This window comes from Cupressus sempervirens, chromosome 11, assembly GCF_028749045.1.
Source record: "Cupressus sempervirens isolate cs-2001-9-10 chromosome 11, ASM2874904v1, whole genome shotgun sequence".
NCBI classification, from domain to species: domain Eukaryota; kingdom Viridiplantae; phylum Streptophyta; class Pinopsida; order Cupressales; family Cupressaceae; genus Cupressus; species Cupressus sempervirens.
The window spans coordinates 466,714,822-466,730,171 of NC_143128.1; the positions used below are offsets into that span (position 1 = coordinate 466,714,822).

The window sequence follows — 15,350 nt, forward strand, 5'->3', positions numbered from 1 at the left end:
AAAAATGCCACTTTGGCTTAGGCTAAGTGAAATGGGTTTTTAAATATTACATACACATGCAATTGGGTCAAAAATCACCACCTTGTGGATTTACATGGTATTAAAATTTGTATTTTAACTTAAAAAGTCCATTATGTAGCAATTTTAAAAGATGTATATGTAATCGGTTAGAAAAACTCCATTTAAATGCATTAATATAATTAAAATAAACTTATACATGCAACAATATATGTAAATGGGTTAGATTTTCCCACTTACATTAATTAAATAAGTATAAATATGCAAATACATATTAAAAACCCACTTAACACATTAAAATGTGTTATTGTATATAAAAAGTCCATTTAGTTTAATGTTGGGACTTCATAATTTATCGGAAGTTGGTTTTCACATAATGGTTTGCATGTTGATGTATGCAATGTGTAATAAAAACCCCACTTTTATGCACTTAAGTTGACTCATGTAATTATATTTAATATTTAACTATAGGTTTAATAAAGTAACATGAAAAATAGTCTAGACATAGGTTATTTTCATAAAACATAAAAAACTTTGGTCAAATCAACTTGGAACGAGTTGAAATTTGAAAATGAACCACAAAATGCACTTTAAATATTATATATATCTTATTATGGTGCAATTGTCAATAAAAAACCCACTTTTATGAGGTTTTTAATAAAAATATGCAGTTGACCTGAAAAACCCCATTTTTTCCCTTATAACTTGAGCTAGACAACTCTGATTTGGACTTAAGTTAGCTTGAATTGAGCGGAATTCCAAGGGCTATTCACTCAAGGCAAAAACAAAAGCAAAAACTGTTTACAACACAAAGAAAAACAAATAAAAGATGTTGAAGTTTACCAAAAATTGAGTGTTTGCAATGTGAGAAGAAAAACTCTTACCAACAAACAATTGGGGATAATCTGGACGGGAAACCTTCAAAAGAACACATAGACAAGATTACACAAAGAACAATTCAGAGATAATGAATTGTTTTCATGATACGTCACCAATGCATTAAAACAAAGAGCATGTGCCTACGAATCCATGAGAAAATTGCGTAGGGTTGCCTCAATTTTGTGATGTCAAAATTGAGGACAACATATTTTAAGACTCTATACATTGTATAAATTGTAATTTTGGTCAATATATTTCCCTCTTTTTGCTTTTGTTCTCTCTGTTAATCTCAATTCATCTGATATGCAGCTGCTATATATAACTCAAAATACTAGCTCCATTATGTCATTATGCTTGTTACTCAACCTATATGTCACCTGCAAGAGCTGCTGTCACTCTGCCCAAGTCTCATAGTATGGATAATTCCTCCATCCTATTAGCTACAAATATTCACAACAAAAAACAAAAAATACAAAGCTAATTGTAACCCATAAGCCAAAGACCAATTCCATTCGTAGACTGGCATTCATTTGGCCTTGACTGATATCAGTGACACCTTGAGTTGCCTCATGCTTGGAGCATTAAAACAATGGACAATCAATTAAGAGTAGACTACCCTGCTGATGCTGAATTTGGAAGACATCAAGGATAATTAACAAGTTTGAGAGGGCCTGGCAATTCTCTATCACTGCCTTCAGCAGGTCCATAACAGGGCAGAAGCGATTGAGAGGATTCTTGAAGTTGAAGGGACACAAAAGATAATAATCTCATCAACTGGGATTTTTAACATTTGAACAGATCTAAAAGAATGAAAAGCCTTATGATCATCCCTCTTATTAACATGACCCCTCTGCAGGACACTGAAACTTATATATGGACAGCCAAGAAGGGAAATGTGGCCCAGGATAGAAAATGAAGGGGCATTCTGGGCCATATTCACCAAAATGATACTACAATACTGGGAATAACAATCAAGGTGTACTGAGTCCTTTTTGCTTCTTTTTAGTCAACTTAATGTCTGATCATGCCCCCACTAGGCTGGTTTCAAACTGAACGATTCTCTCTTTTATATTCTCAGATACATTTTATATTTTAATTGTTAAAGCTTTGATAGAATGTAGATAAGGTGGTTGCAGTTTGGCACCAAAAGCATGTGCTTAGATAAGATTTTTGTATTTTGCAACTCTTTAAGAAAAGGAAAAAGAAGAGAAACGACCATCTTCTACTTTGAAAATAACTTTATGGCTGTAATCGTCATTAATTTATTTAATGTTTCCTATATCCAGTACTCGAGGAATGTAAGCCAGACACGTTGGATGATTGACGATGAAAGAATGGGAGAAAACTCAGTAGAAGTGGGTACCCTATTTGGCCTCTAATGTTCACAACAGATCTCGATTTAAAAAAATGAGCATATTATAGTGTCAGTTAATTGTGTTTGTATTTGTGTAGGAGATAATAGCAAACCCAATTCTTCGGCAGTTAAGAGGAGACAGCTATAAGTTTCATGCAGCTGGCAGGGAAGACATTGATGTATGTATGTTTCGTATGGATAATTTCAATCAGACTCATTAGATATGTTTGCATTTTATTATAATCATGAATAAGAATGTAAACATATTATTTATTTTGTCACAGGTTCGTATGCTAGGCACAGGGCGTCCCTTCCTTGTTGAAGTTCTGAATGCTCGTGTTATCCCAAGAAACTCTGCCCTGATGGAACTAGAGATCAAGATCAATGAATCAAAAGATAAATATGTATGTTTGACAGTTTTGCAATGAGAAATTTGAGTTGGATATTCATTCATTTGTTGTTAATTGCAATACATATTCAAGTGCTAATTAGTAATGTTAATTTTACAATCTATAAGCTGTACTGCATAACTGGTTTCTGAAATTGGCCTGCATATTCTTTTTGTGCTTGGGGCTTCCTTGTGTGAAAAGATCAGGTAAAAGTGAGGGAACTAATGGAGGTGGGAAGTGATATTTGGAACCTAATGAGAGAAGGGGAGGCTGAAAAACAGGTATTTTTTACTTTATTACTTGTATGATCCAAGCTTTATCTTTATAATCTTGCAATGAGCTTTCTAAAGCATCACGTAATGTGATATGATAAATTTTCATCCAATTGCCAATATTAGTGGATACAAGTGGCAAACATAAGTAAAATTCATTTGTTGAAAGTGAAATCTTCTTATGATGATTGAATATGCAGAAACAATATGCCGCTGTGGTGTGGATTTCACGTCCCATTTCTGATGAAGACTTGAAATGCATATCTGAACGAAAAGAGATGGTAAGCTTTCAACTAGCTGTGCACGTTCTTCCTAAACATGTTATCTTGCATATTGCCCTAGGAAGAGGGAGAAAAATCTCTGGGATCTTCATATATAGAGAGAGCAAAGAGTTTCACTTTGTGCTCTTACTTATCTTTTCTGTTATGGACAAGTATTTAAGAACTGTCACAAATAAAAATAACATTTCAAACAATATGTTGAAATAATTTTGAGCACAGGAAATAGAACAAAAGACTCCAATAAGAGTGCTGCATCGCCGGAGTCCTTTAGTACGTAAACGATTAATACACTGGTAAGCCAATGGTGTTCGGTTAGTTTCTTCCTTTTTAAAAAGCTATAACTATAGCTCCTATGTATTTGTTTCTCCTGCTAATTGTGATGATTGGATTTAAAAAAATCAGGATGAAGGTAGAAAGAATTGAAGGAAGCAGCCAATATTTCCTATTGCATCTTTGTACTCAGGTTTCTTTCTCACTACTCTTAAATTTTTGTTATGCCATCTTTGACTATAATGTCATAATGATACCTCTTTTCCAGCTTATTTGTGGTAAATATTAGAAAATTGAATTAGTTAGAGATAGATAAAGCTGCATATTGTTTATATTAGGGGTTTTTCATCAGTTCTTTTGTATATAACATTTAGTGGATAGCAGAAAAAGATGCTCAACATTGTATGTGCGTTAGGCCTGCTAAATCTGTAATGTCCCCATTTTTTATGCCTTCCTTAATGCCAGTACTAGCTAATAGGATTGACCTATTAGCAGGGTTCCGTAGGCCATAGCAGGGTTCCGTAGGCCAATGAGATGGATATGGAACACTTTCAGAGAGGCTTGTGATGACATATCAGGGCTTAGAGAGCTAGTTTGACTAGTCTTGGGCAGTCTCCTAGATTTCTGTAGGAATCCCTATTTTGTAAGGGATGAACTCAGAGTTAGGAGGGACAGACCAAAAGACCCCAGGATCAACCTGGGCAAAAATTGCACAGTTCCTATTTTTCAGGAAAGGTCCTAGTTTTTAGAAAAGTCAACTAAATTTTAGGAAGGAACTACTAGTTAGCTCACAATGGTCAAACAACATCAGTGGACAAGGGGCATCAGACAAAATTCAAATTGTAGTCTAGATGAGGGAGCTACAAATAATTTGGGGGATAATTTAATTATTTCCTATGTTTGGCTTAACTAAATAATAATAAAAAGTGATTGTTATAATCATTTTAGAATATTAAAATAAGTTGTTAGCTTGACACCATTCCCTAGGCACATAACTTATAACTTAAAAATGAGACTAAGAGCCATGGATATGGCCTCCTCATGGAGTTCAAATCCCTAGGTGGGGAATTAAATAAAACAAAACTTTATTTTATGATTAAAAGGGTGAATAAAAGTCCTAATTTTAAAATTGTATTTGGAGGGAGAATGAAAATGAATAAAAAGAAGTTGGAGAGCCATTTTCCATATCTAGAAACCATTATTTACACCAGCAGTGTTGTGGAGAGCTCTCAAAAGGGTTTTTTTAGTTGATCTTTCTCTGAGAACGATCAGAAGAATTGGAGGCCTGCAGCTGTGAGAGACCATCTAAAGGTCCGAGTTTGCATTGATCAGTTGGTATTTCAGTCTGCAAAGGGAGAAATTGGAACATTTTTACAGATCTGCCATGTATGGAGTTGTTATTCTGAAAATTAGAACACCTTACCAGACAACTATCATTGAAGCACACCAGCCATGCCAGATTCTCAGTTTTCATATTTTCAGATCTGGGTATAATTACCAGCAGCAACAGAAATATTTAGTTGCAAAAATTGAGCTTAGATCTAGATCATCAATCAGATCTGGAGAATTTCCTGGTACGAGTTATGTAGTAGATTCGAATTTGAAAATAAATCAGAATTTCATGTCAGTATTAGATGTTTGTGTTACTTTGTTTGGTTCCTTTTCCAGTAGTTGCTTTCTTTATGCATTATAATCATTAATTTAGCAAAAATAACATAAAATAATAGAATCCTCAAAAAAAACAAAAAAACACAGAAAAAGGCAAAAAATAAGAACTTTTTCATAGGCTTGTCAGAGACACTTTGAAACTTTGGAAATCAGAATTGAAAACAAAGTTACATACCGAGAGGTAGGCCACAAAAAATCTCTATTTCTTTTGTAATACTTTGAGAAAAGAAATTAGTAGTGGAGAAATAAGTGAGTCAAAATTCAGGACTATCGAAATGAGAATCTAGCAAGAGGCTAGAACTCACTTGGAAACATTCTAAACTTGGTTTTCTTGGTTGCTTTCAATGGTTTTTGGAAAGAGACATCTGAATAAAAATGGACTATTGTTTGAAAAGAGAATAATGAATTGGGTTCAAAAACAGAAAATTAGACTAATAGTTCAAGATAATTGAAAAAAAATGTTTTGAGATACTTTCTTTTTGAGAGATTGCCAATCAACACATAGCAAGATGCATTTATGCGAATGAACTGATTTTTAACATTGTCTGATCAGCATATTGGCAAGAAATGGTGAAGAAATAAATGAGGCTGTAAATGGGTATAAGGGCTTGGATTATGAATGCTGTGCACCACTGGATTGACAAAGGAATTGAATTATGTAGACAATTCACTGCAGCCGAACATGGATTTGTGAACTGAGACAATGGTGTCCATTGTCTTCAATGGATGGAACACTGAAAATCAGCCATAGATCAATGTGATTTCAATTTTCCCCGAAGGGTCAATGTTTTACGAAATTGCAGATTGTGAAGAGAAGGTGATTATTGACAAAGGGTCAATGTTTTAAGAAATTGCAGATTGTGAAGAGTAGGTGATTATTGACATACTCATTGCAAGATCCCTTTGGGAAATGTAGCTAATTTTAAACTTGTCTCTTAGAGGTAATTTGACAAACAGTTCGCTTATTTAGATTCAAGAGTTTTCAGTTAGGCATTGGTACTTTGTTTATTGCAGATTTCCTCTTATGAATTAAAACTAGTTACTGATTTGGATGTGGATTCCAAAGTGGATGCGGGATTTTGTTCCTGGGGGGGGGGTGCAGATGCGTATATATATGTATGTATGGATATATGTGCAAAGAAATGAGATAAGTAATTTCAGTCTTGTATTCTCACCTTCAAGATCAAAAGATGATCGACATTGTTTCTTTCAAGTATTTTGTTTAGATGCAAAACCCCTAGAAAGTTATTTGTACAAGGTACATACTTTGCAATCTGTTTACTTGTTTCATATTTTAGGCATAGATTAATAAAAAAAAGTCCTGCCCGATAATTTGAAGAGAGAATTTCCTCTCACTATTTGTCACAAAAATGGCAACCTAAAATGCTCTCAAACTTGAAAAAGTTAGCAAAATGCATTTCCATATCAGCTCAACTAGGCAGCAGCCCGAAAGAGACCTGTTGCAATTCAAAAGGAGCTGTGGAATCAGTTTTGTAAGCCATTTTTAAGCACTCAGCATATAGTATTATTTGGTTTAAGTTTTCACCCACAAAGCGTTTCTCTGAGGCATCAATCTCTCATTGCTGTTCAAATCTATCGTATTGCTCTTATCTTTCATTACATTTGTTTAATTATTTCATTCATTTTACTCATGATTTAAGCCTAATAGAACCATGCGACATGTTAAAATAATATTAAAAAATGTTTTTCTTTCTTTTCCGGGCGAGGAAGCTTGTGGATGCTCCCAGGTGTCCTGTGGGTGTTATTGGATGCCACTCACAGGCACCTGGATGCCTGAAACATGCCTGCGAGTGGCATCCAGGTGGCACCTACAGCACACCCATCCACCTCCAGCACCTGTCCGTATCTGCTTCCGCATCCAGCCTCTAGGAGGCTGAATCAGTAACCTAGAATTATAACATAAAAAATAAACATGCACTGATGAATCTACTCAACTGTAATAGCTAATGGCACTTTCTAAATGTAGCTGAATTAAGTTTGCCAAGCAAAGATACGAGATCTGACCTTTCATTGTAACTATTGCTGAAGCATTATATTCACATACAGTGACTTATCAATACAAGTATCAGCTTGAAATTAATAGCAGAGCCCAGAAATACATAACAGAAGGGTCGAATCTCATAACAATAAGAATGTTCATTGAAACTCACTACCAGGTCCTAGCAGCAAGGGAATTTCTGCAAATACCCTCCAATAATTACATTAACCTGCCCAGTTACAATGTCTGAAATAAACCCAAACCATATCAAATTGCAGATGCTAAACATTGAAACCTCTACAAGCCAGTGGTTGAGCTACTTCTGAAACCCACGCAGCCACAATGAACTCTACTCTCCAGAACAAAGAAGAACATAGTAACATTATGTGTTAAAAATGTTTTGTGGACCCACTTCTTGAATGCACTATGTAAGGATGCCACGAATAAAGTACGCATTCTTCACCTACTTGTCACAATCCACAAATTTCACAAACATTGATCCTGCAGGGCACACTATACATACATTAACATCGTATTTTGTATATCCTTCTATCCATTGATGACCAAGGACATTCTGTTTTATTTCTATGAATTCATCATGGGAGCTAATGAATTGCATATTTTTTTACCACCTTTGGTAATAAGATGCCAAGCACCTTCTCATAACTTGGCCCTATGTACTCTTGTGGATCCTTGTTTACTTTTCTTAAACATATAATGCGAAATGGGTGATTGAGCAATATTGAAGGACAAACCATTTACACAAGCATTTTTCAACAGCTTTGTTTGCAATCCCTCTAGCATCATTTTGAAATGCCTGCTTTAATGTCCCTCTCATTCTCTTCACATTAGCAGGCTTTTTTTCAATTTTTGGGCAAAAGTTGGTGACTTTTTACACAACATCTGTTATGAGATGAAGAAGATAAGGCCTCTATGTTCCCATTCCTTTTCTCAAAGCATGCCCTGCTCTATGTGCAGCTCTTGCATTTGCTTTCTCCTACCGATTGATAAATTTTCTATTTGATGACATGACACACGTACACCATTCTCTCTTTGACATGCTTTGATTCCTTCGTTGAGAATGACACACAAATGGGCTTTTGCTTGGTTCTGCGATCTAGTATACTCTGGATCATAAACATTGCATATCCAAACGTTCCACACCTCATATTTGTTGTATCACTTGTGCACGCCTCCATGAGGTGAGCATGAGTTAGTTTTTAAGGTATGCTAGCCTATAGAACTAAGACTGGTTGCCATTGCATTCCAATACATCAAGAAGTGTGGAAAAAAAGGTTGAATAATACCATTTAAATTTATATCTTTGGGAGTTATCCCCCTTTGGATCTGCGTCCCTTCTGTTGGTTCCCAAAACCGCAGATGCGAATCCTACAAGTCTTGCCAACTCAATGCTGGGATATCCAACCGGTTATGGCCAACTTGATGGAACTGAATACTGTAATCCAAGTTCCTTGCACTTCTGGCTCTGCAAGGCCAAGGTGGATGCACCTGATCCTGGACAGCCACTTAGATCCAAGATGCTTAAAGAAGAATGATAAGATGCTTTATAGCCAACTTAACGTAACTGAATAATGTAATCCAAGTTCCTTGCACTTCTGGCTCTACAAGGCCAAGGTGGGTGCACCTAATCCTGGACAACCACTTAGATCCAAGATGCTTAAAGAAGAATGATTAGAATTTGAAAAATGAAAGCTTCCAAATGGCAAGAATTGTAGAAAACTTTAAACTTGCATGAAAATGCGAAAATTATGAACTCAGATTAATAAATGAAAGTATGAATGTTTTTAAAATAAGTATAGATCAATGCAACAAATGAATATATTAATTCTTCAAAGGAAAGATATGAAACAATTGCCAACATATGGATTATGAATCAAGAGTAATATAGAGACCAATGCTTAATTAAATGAGCAAATAGAGTCAATATTATGAGTTGAAACGTACAACTTTATAAAATTCAATGTACAACAACTATAAACAAATTAACAATCCATACACTAAAACGTACAACTTAAAAAATTTCAATGTACATAAACTATAAACAAATTAACAATCTAGACACGACGGATCAATTATACGAACACAATCTTAAACTAGTCTAGGATGCACTTTAACTCCCGTGATATGGAGACAAACTAGACATAAATACATAAACAATTAAATATTTCACAATATCTATGTTTATCAAGTTTAAAACGCAATAATGATCCAATCCACTTATCCAAACATTAAAATATTTATAAAATTTAAAAAATAATTATAAAGGACACAACTTAATAATATTTCAACTCCAAAATTTAAAATAAATAATTATGTCGGAAATAAAATTGCAATAAAGACACTCCTTATAGATGATCCATCTACTGCAAATTAATCCAAGACCACTCAAAATTTACCTAGTAATTCAAATCCACGAGCTTTGTTCAATCACTCCATCGTTGCCCATAGAAGAATATAATATATCAAATGTGCCTATAGCTTGAGTATGTAAATTTTTTTGTAAAAAATAGTATGAATATGAATTGTTTCATTTGTTTCTTGCATCTATATCATAGACAAATGAGAGTGTGCGTAGATGAAAATGCGTCTCTCCAAGAAACTGATTATACTTTAACAAAGAAACCACTCAATAACACCTTGAATCATGAATCTGCCTAGAGCACGTGATGACTCTTAATAGAATAATAATTCAATCCTGAACCACTTTTTTGCTGTTGCCTATAAAAACATTCTCAATTAGTGATAACCGTGGCTTAGCACGGGATAACCCTTTTCAATATAAATTCACAGAATAATCAATCTGCAATGAGTGGTTTTATTTACGCAACATCCTTTAGTGTTGTCTTTATATGTTGATGCATTTACATTGCTTATTGGATGCGAATGAGGATTTCTGGTGCTGCCAAGGAGCTTTCAAGTGATGCCGATGAATACTCGTTAAAATCCATGATGCACTTCTTCATATGCTCTTCAGATTTATGGAAGTAGAACATCTGTGAGTTTCTCTTCAGCCTGCCAAAATACCATGGTGATTTCAATTGTTTTGGAGGATCATTTTGCCATCTACATCAAAGGAGAATTGATAGTACTGCAGTTCATTTTGATACTCTTGTCATCGCCGCTCAACATTCCAATTTTTTCCCATCGTATTCTCCATATACCTGCGCCAAAACAAAGAACCATTAGACGGGAATTATTGATTTTGCGGTAATTAGTGCTTCCAGTGGCTAAGTGCGAAGACAATTGAAGGATGGTGATAAACTTCAAATGGGAGAAGACAATCTTCAAACTCAACACAAAAAGATCATCTTCGTCTATTCCTCAAATTGCTTATAAACATAGGATATTGATACTAAGGAATTGCCACAGGATCCTCCAATCCGGAGTCCAACTTCAGTAGAAGGTAAAAACATACTGTCTTATTAATATCATGCGATACATAAGGAATCCTCCTAGAATTAGTCGCCAAAATATTCACTTTCCTTCGAATAAATTTTTGATTATCAAAAGCTGGTATATCATACTTCTGCGACCAATTGTAAACATCTGCCATACTTTCTGCTTAGTTGCTCACGAACTTCATTGTTATTGGTGCATTTGTGTTTGCAGTACATTATACTGCCTCTTCGATGCCACCAAAATTGACAAGCAGGCCATTGTGGTTGGTAGATGTAAGGACATTAGTTGTCTGTTTTCCTTCATTGCCTCCTACCACCAAACTTGAATTTATTCTAAATTTATTTTATATTGCTAGGACAGAGTAGTTCTTCATTACTATTGGCATAGCTTTCACCATCTCTGGTTATAGCAAGAATCACAATCTGATTAGTTATTGTGACATAGTTATCACCTAAACATACAAATTCAATACTGACAGCAGTAGCTTGACTGTGATAAACCTTCTTATTGAAGTTTTCCAGATCGTCTTTTATCAAACGTCTAGCTGTAACTATTGCAAATAGAGATAAATACCAATTAAGCTCCAATTGCTGCTACTGAGTCCATATGTCAATCAGGATGGAGATGCTTTCCTGTAGCTGGATGGCTGAGTGTAAATGCTTGAAAATATGGTTACTATGTTAATCAATATCAAATCTGTAGCCTTCAGTTTAAAATTCTGCATATACACAGTCTGAAACTAGAAGTTTCTTCACAACAATGAATGCCACTTCGATCTTAAATTTGATCTACAATGTATATTCACAAGGCTGTATGCTCAAATCATCATTCTTATTATGAAATTAGAAATAGTGCTTAAATGGAGGCCCTGATTTTTGCCAAAAAATAGGGTTCCATCACCTTCATCAGCTTATCATTTCCTTCTTCACTCCAGTTACCTCTCCTAGAGGATCCAAGCGGTCGGGGAGCCTGTCTACTACTACTCACACGAGATCAGTGAGACCGCGCAGAGATCACATGCACATTCATATTCACCATCTCTCCAGTGGCAGGCTCGGATTTCTCCACACACAGATAGTTACCCTTAAGTTTTGAGCTACTTTTCCATGACCACAAATTGCTAGTTGTTTCGCAGTTTCGAGATTTCTCCTGTGTGGTGTTGTTTCTCTTCCTTTTCCTCGTGTGTTGGTTTCCTTTTTCTCGGACACTGTTTGGTGGTCTTGCTGGCTTCTGGTCTCTGTTTGTAGTTGCACTTTCAGTCCCTTAGGCCCATTTGTGGTCTTTTATTGGACATTAATAATTTATCTTATCTAATATTTAAAATTGATATTTAATATTTATCATTGATTTTTTTAAGATAAAGTATTTTAGTTTTACTATTTAAGGTTCCAGCATACAAATAAAAAAAATCAAAATTATAAATAATATATAGTAATAGTATCATGAATGTATAACATTTTTTTTTTTTATGAATTTCAAGTTTTCAACTCTTAGATCAGTTTTTGAGTTTTTAACTCAGCAAGTAATCTTAAATTTTCCTGTGAAAAATTGAATATCTATATTGAAATTGAGCAGCTCTATCCTTCAATAAATGCTTGGTTATTGGCGGTTGAGGACCAAGGTTGGTTTGAGCAAGAATCTGCAGTGGTGTGTCTTTTACTTTTAAGTTTTTTTCTATTTGAGGGTTTTTTCACTGGTCATGTGCGTGCGAAACATAAAATATGGAATAATAAGTACAATTAATGCATTTTGGGAAGAAAGAATGTCATTTGAAATTTTTTTAAAGTAAAAAATAATCACGAAGAAAGCTGTAGGTCTGTGAAATTGCAGCAGAATCTGCTTTGGAATGCCATATTAGCTTTGGATTTCTCAGGTTCAGTCAATTAAGATGGAATACATTCTAGAGAGTTTCTTCTCAAACCTTGGTTGATTCCATAGGGAAAGGTAATATTCTAAGATGAAGTGTACTCGGGATGGCACACAAATTGGCCAATTTGGCAACTTACGTTTTATATAAATGGTCTAACTTCATTCAGGTTTAAATTTCTTACTTCTAGCCCTAGAAATTCGCAGTGACTATTTTATTGTTGACTATTTAGTATTTGAGCTGTTTTGTAAATATCGTGTTCTTTCGGGAGCAACTTCATACAAATTTAACTAATTACCCATTTTAATTATACATTTATTGTGCCTGTTTCTTACCATTTTCATCCCCTTAATTTATTTTTTATTTAGTATTACAATAAGGAAGCCAACCCAAATCTATAGGTTGCTTGAGCTTAAGGGAATTGTGCTTATGCTTCCCTTTTCAATGCTTTCATTGTGGGTGCAATTTAAAGCTGATGGTTGGCAGTATCAACAGAGGTTGAACATGCCGTTTGGTGAACTGGCATTGGATTTGAATTTGTATGCTTGCCTTTATCAAGAATGACCAGGTTGACTTGAACTAGTAAGTATTATGAAGAGGGGAATATATAAATATCCTTAATAAGGTATAAAATTCTGCACATTCCATAACAGCATTCTCTTAAAACATTATGCTTCGTTTTACATAAATATGAAAGAAAACTTTGTCACTCCTGTTGCCATTTTCTGCTGAAATGCATATCTTTTTGCGCTAAATATGTGACACCACTTGCCCCATGTCACTTAAAAGTACCATATTTGTCAGGTCCAGAAACATTTGTATTTATTTGAATATGGATTTGGATGTATTTTCTTCTTGCACTTTTGAAACTTCAAATTTCCCCCCTTTTCTTCTCTTGTACAGGCTGGGACCTATATAAAGGAATTTGTACATGGTGATCTTGGACGCACATATCCCAAGTAAGACATTCGTTCACATTATGAGTTTCTTTCTTCATAGGGGAAAAAGGCTTGATTGTCTAACAAACAATATTTTTTTTGATTATATGATAATGGAATAAGGAAAGACATCTTAGTGTATGATATATTTCCAACTTTCTGGGAATGCATTTTCCATTATAAAGAACTTATTTTTATGCTTTGAGTCTTACACTCAGTGACAATCAGTAAAGGGTCAACTCAATAGTAATATCCCAGCATGACTGGTTCTTATGTCTTTTATCTGTCTATTTGCTTGCTTCTTTTGTCTATCTATTGTGTTCATACCTGTTCATTCTAAGATTATTTCTGAATATGATCTGCTTAGTTGCTTAACTTTCAAACTCTACACTGAACACATTTAAATTCTAAGTATAAATCAACCCCAAAATTAGTCAGACTCCAGGTCGGGAAATGTTTTCGATAGACTTGATGCATTTGGAACACATGTTGTCACCAAATCTCCCTTAATCACAATGGTTGTAAAATTAACATGAGGTGTGACTCTCATTTTAAAGTTGGCAAAGAAAACATTTGGCTTGCTTAAACTTTTGAGGACAAGCAATGTATGGGGAAAGAGGCCTAGATATAATTGAGAGCCAGACATCTATTTATTAATAAAAAAACGAGTATCTGCTTTGCCTGCTCAACAACATAATTGTGATTCTCCTAGACTGCAGTCCCCTTCCAATATTGTGGATGGTCCTTTTTCTGTAGCCTAGGCAGCAACAGTTATTGACTAAGTTACCGGATTTGCACCCTGGAGCTCGGGTTCGGGTCCGGATTCATTCGGGTCCGGATCCGAGCCCAGGTCCGCGACCGGTCCGGGCAGGGTCCGCATTTTGGCCTGCGGGTCCTCCCGGGCACGGACCCGGGAGGACCCGCAGGCCAAAATGCGGACCCTGCCCGGACCGGTCGCGGATCTGGGCGAATCCGGGCGGACCCGCGGCAGGTGGGGCCAAAAAGTGGCCCAAAAAAGCAATAAAATTATGTTTTTTTATTATTTTTTTTGCCAAACCCTAAAGTAAGGCCTATTAGATGCATTTCATTCATCTAATCTCTCATTTGCTTTGTCATTTTGCTCTCTCATTTTGGTGTGGCCATTTTGCAAGTTTGAAGAGAAGGTTGTAGAGATTGTTTGTGGAGTTTCAAATCCTTCAAATAATCAGTGTTGAGTGTTCCAGGTATGCATTTGATCCTTCCTTTTGCTTCTTTCATAGTTTGTTTTTAGTTTTAAAAATTTTTTATATTTATTGTTCTAAATTTTTATCAAGTTTTGTATAAGTTTTGAAATATTTTTTTAAATTTGGTTTTATAGATTGCAAGAATCCAAGAATGAGTAGTCAGGGTTCAGTGGGTGGGATGGGATCCCAAAGATTTAAAATTGATAAAGGCTCTCCTTTGCGAAAGTATACAACAAGAATTGAGCAATGTGCTGGTGGGGGAGGGTATATATGGAAATGCAATTTTTGCCAAAATCAATATAGAAGCTCCTATTTGCGGGTTAAACATCATTTGATAGGTCCACCAGGTCAAGGGATTTCCATGTGTGAGGGGCCCCCAGAAGGAGGTAAAAAAGGGTTGTTAGCTCCTCAAATAGCAGGCATGTTAAAAGAACAAGAAGAGGCTGATAGGTTAGTGTCAAAGGCAAAAAAAGATAAGTCAAAGCAAATACCACCAACACCACCCTCTCAAACAATTAGTAAACCACATCCCTTCCTACCTACCCCATCTATGGATGAAGATGAAATAGAAACACCCGCATCCCGCAAGAGAGGCTCATTAGATAACGGCATTTGAAAATGACAAGAGAGAAATTGCTGACATAAAGGTTGGGCGTTGCCTCATTACAAATGGTGTTTCATTCAATCTAGTGAGATCCCCTTATTGGAGAGAGATGGTGAAAGCAATAAATGATGCACCTCATGGTTACCAATCCCCTGGATATGAAAAGTT

At 35.4% G+C, this 15,350-nt stretch overlaps 1 protein-coding gene across 1 annotated transcript in view; it reads left to right on the forward strand.

The window, feature by feature from the left end:
* The window catches only part of LOC149530405 (Pseudouridine synthase family protein), a 133,977-nt gene that overhangs the window by 71,441 nt on the left and 47,186 nt on the right, over nucleotides 1–15,350 (forward strand). The window contains exons 7-14 of the mRNA XM_089809170.1: nucleotides 2,184–2,252; nucleotides 2,350–2,430; nucleotides 2,536–2,655; nucleotides 2,847–2,921; nucleotides 3,113–3,193; nucleotides 3,413–3,486; nucleotides 3,596–3,656; nucleotides 13,321–13,376. Coding sequence (XP_089665296.1) covers nucleotides 2,184–2,252; nucleotides 2,350–2,430; nucleotides 2,536–2,655; nucleotides 2,847–2,921; nucleotides 3,113–3,193; nucleotides 3,413–3,486; nucleotides 3,596–3,656; nucleotides 13,321–13,376 — 617 coding nt within the window. The remainder of the gene's footprint in view (nucleotides 1–2,183; nucleotides 2,253–2,349; nucleotides 2,431–2,535; nucleotides 2,656–2,846; nucleotides 2,922–3,112; nucleotides 3,194–3,412; nucleotides 3,487–3,595; nucleotides 3,657–13,320; nucleotides 13,377–15,350) is intronic.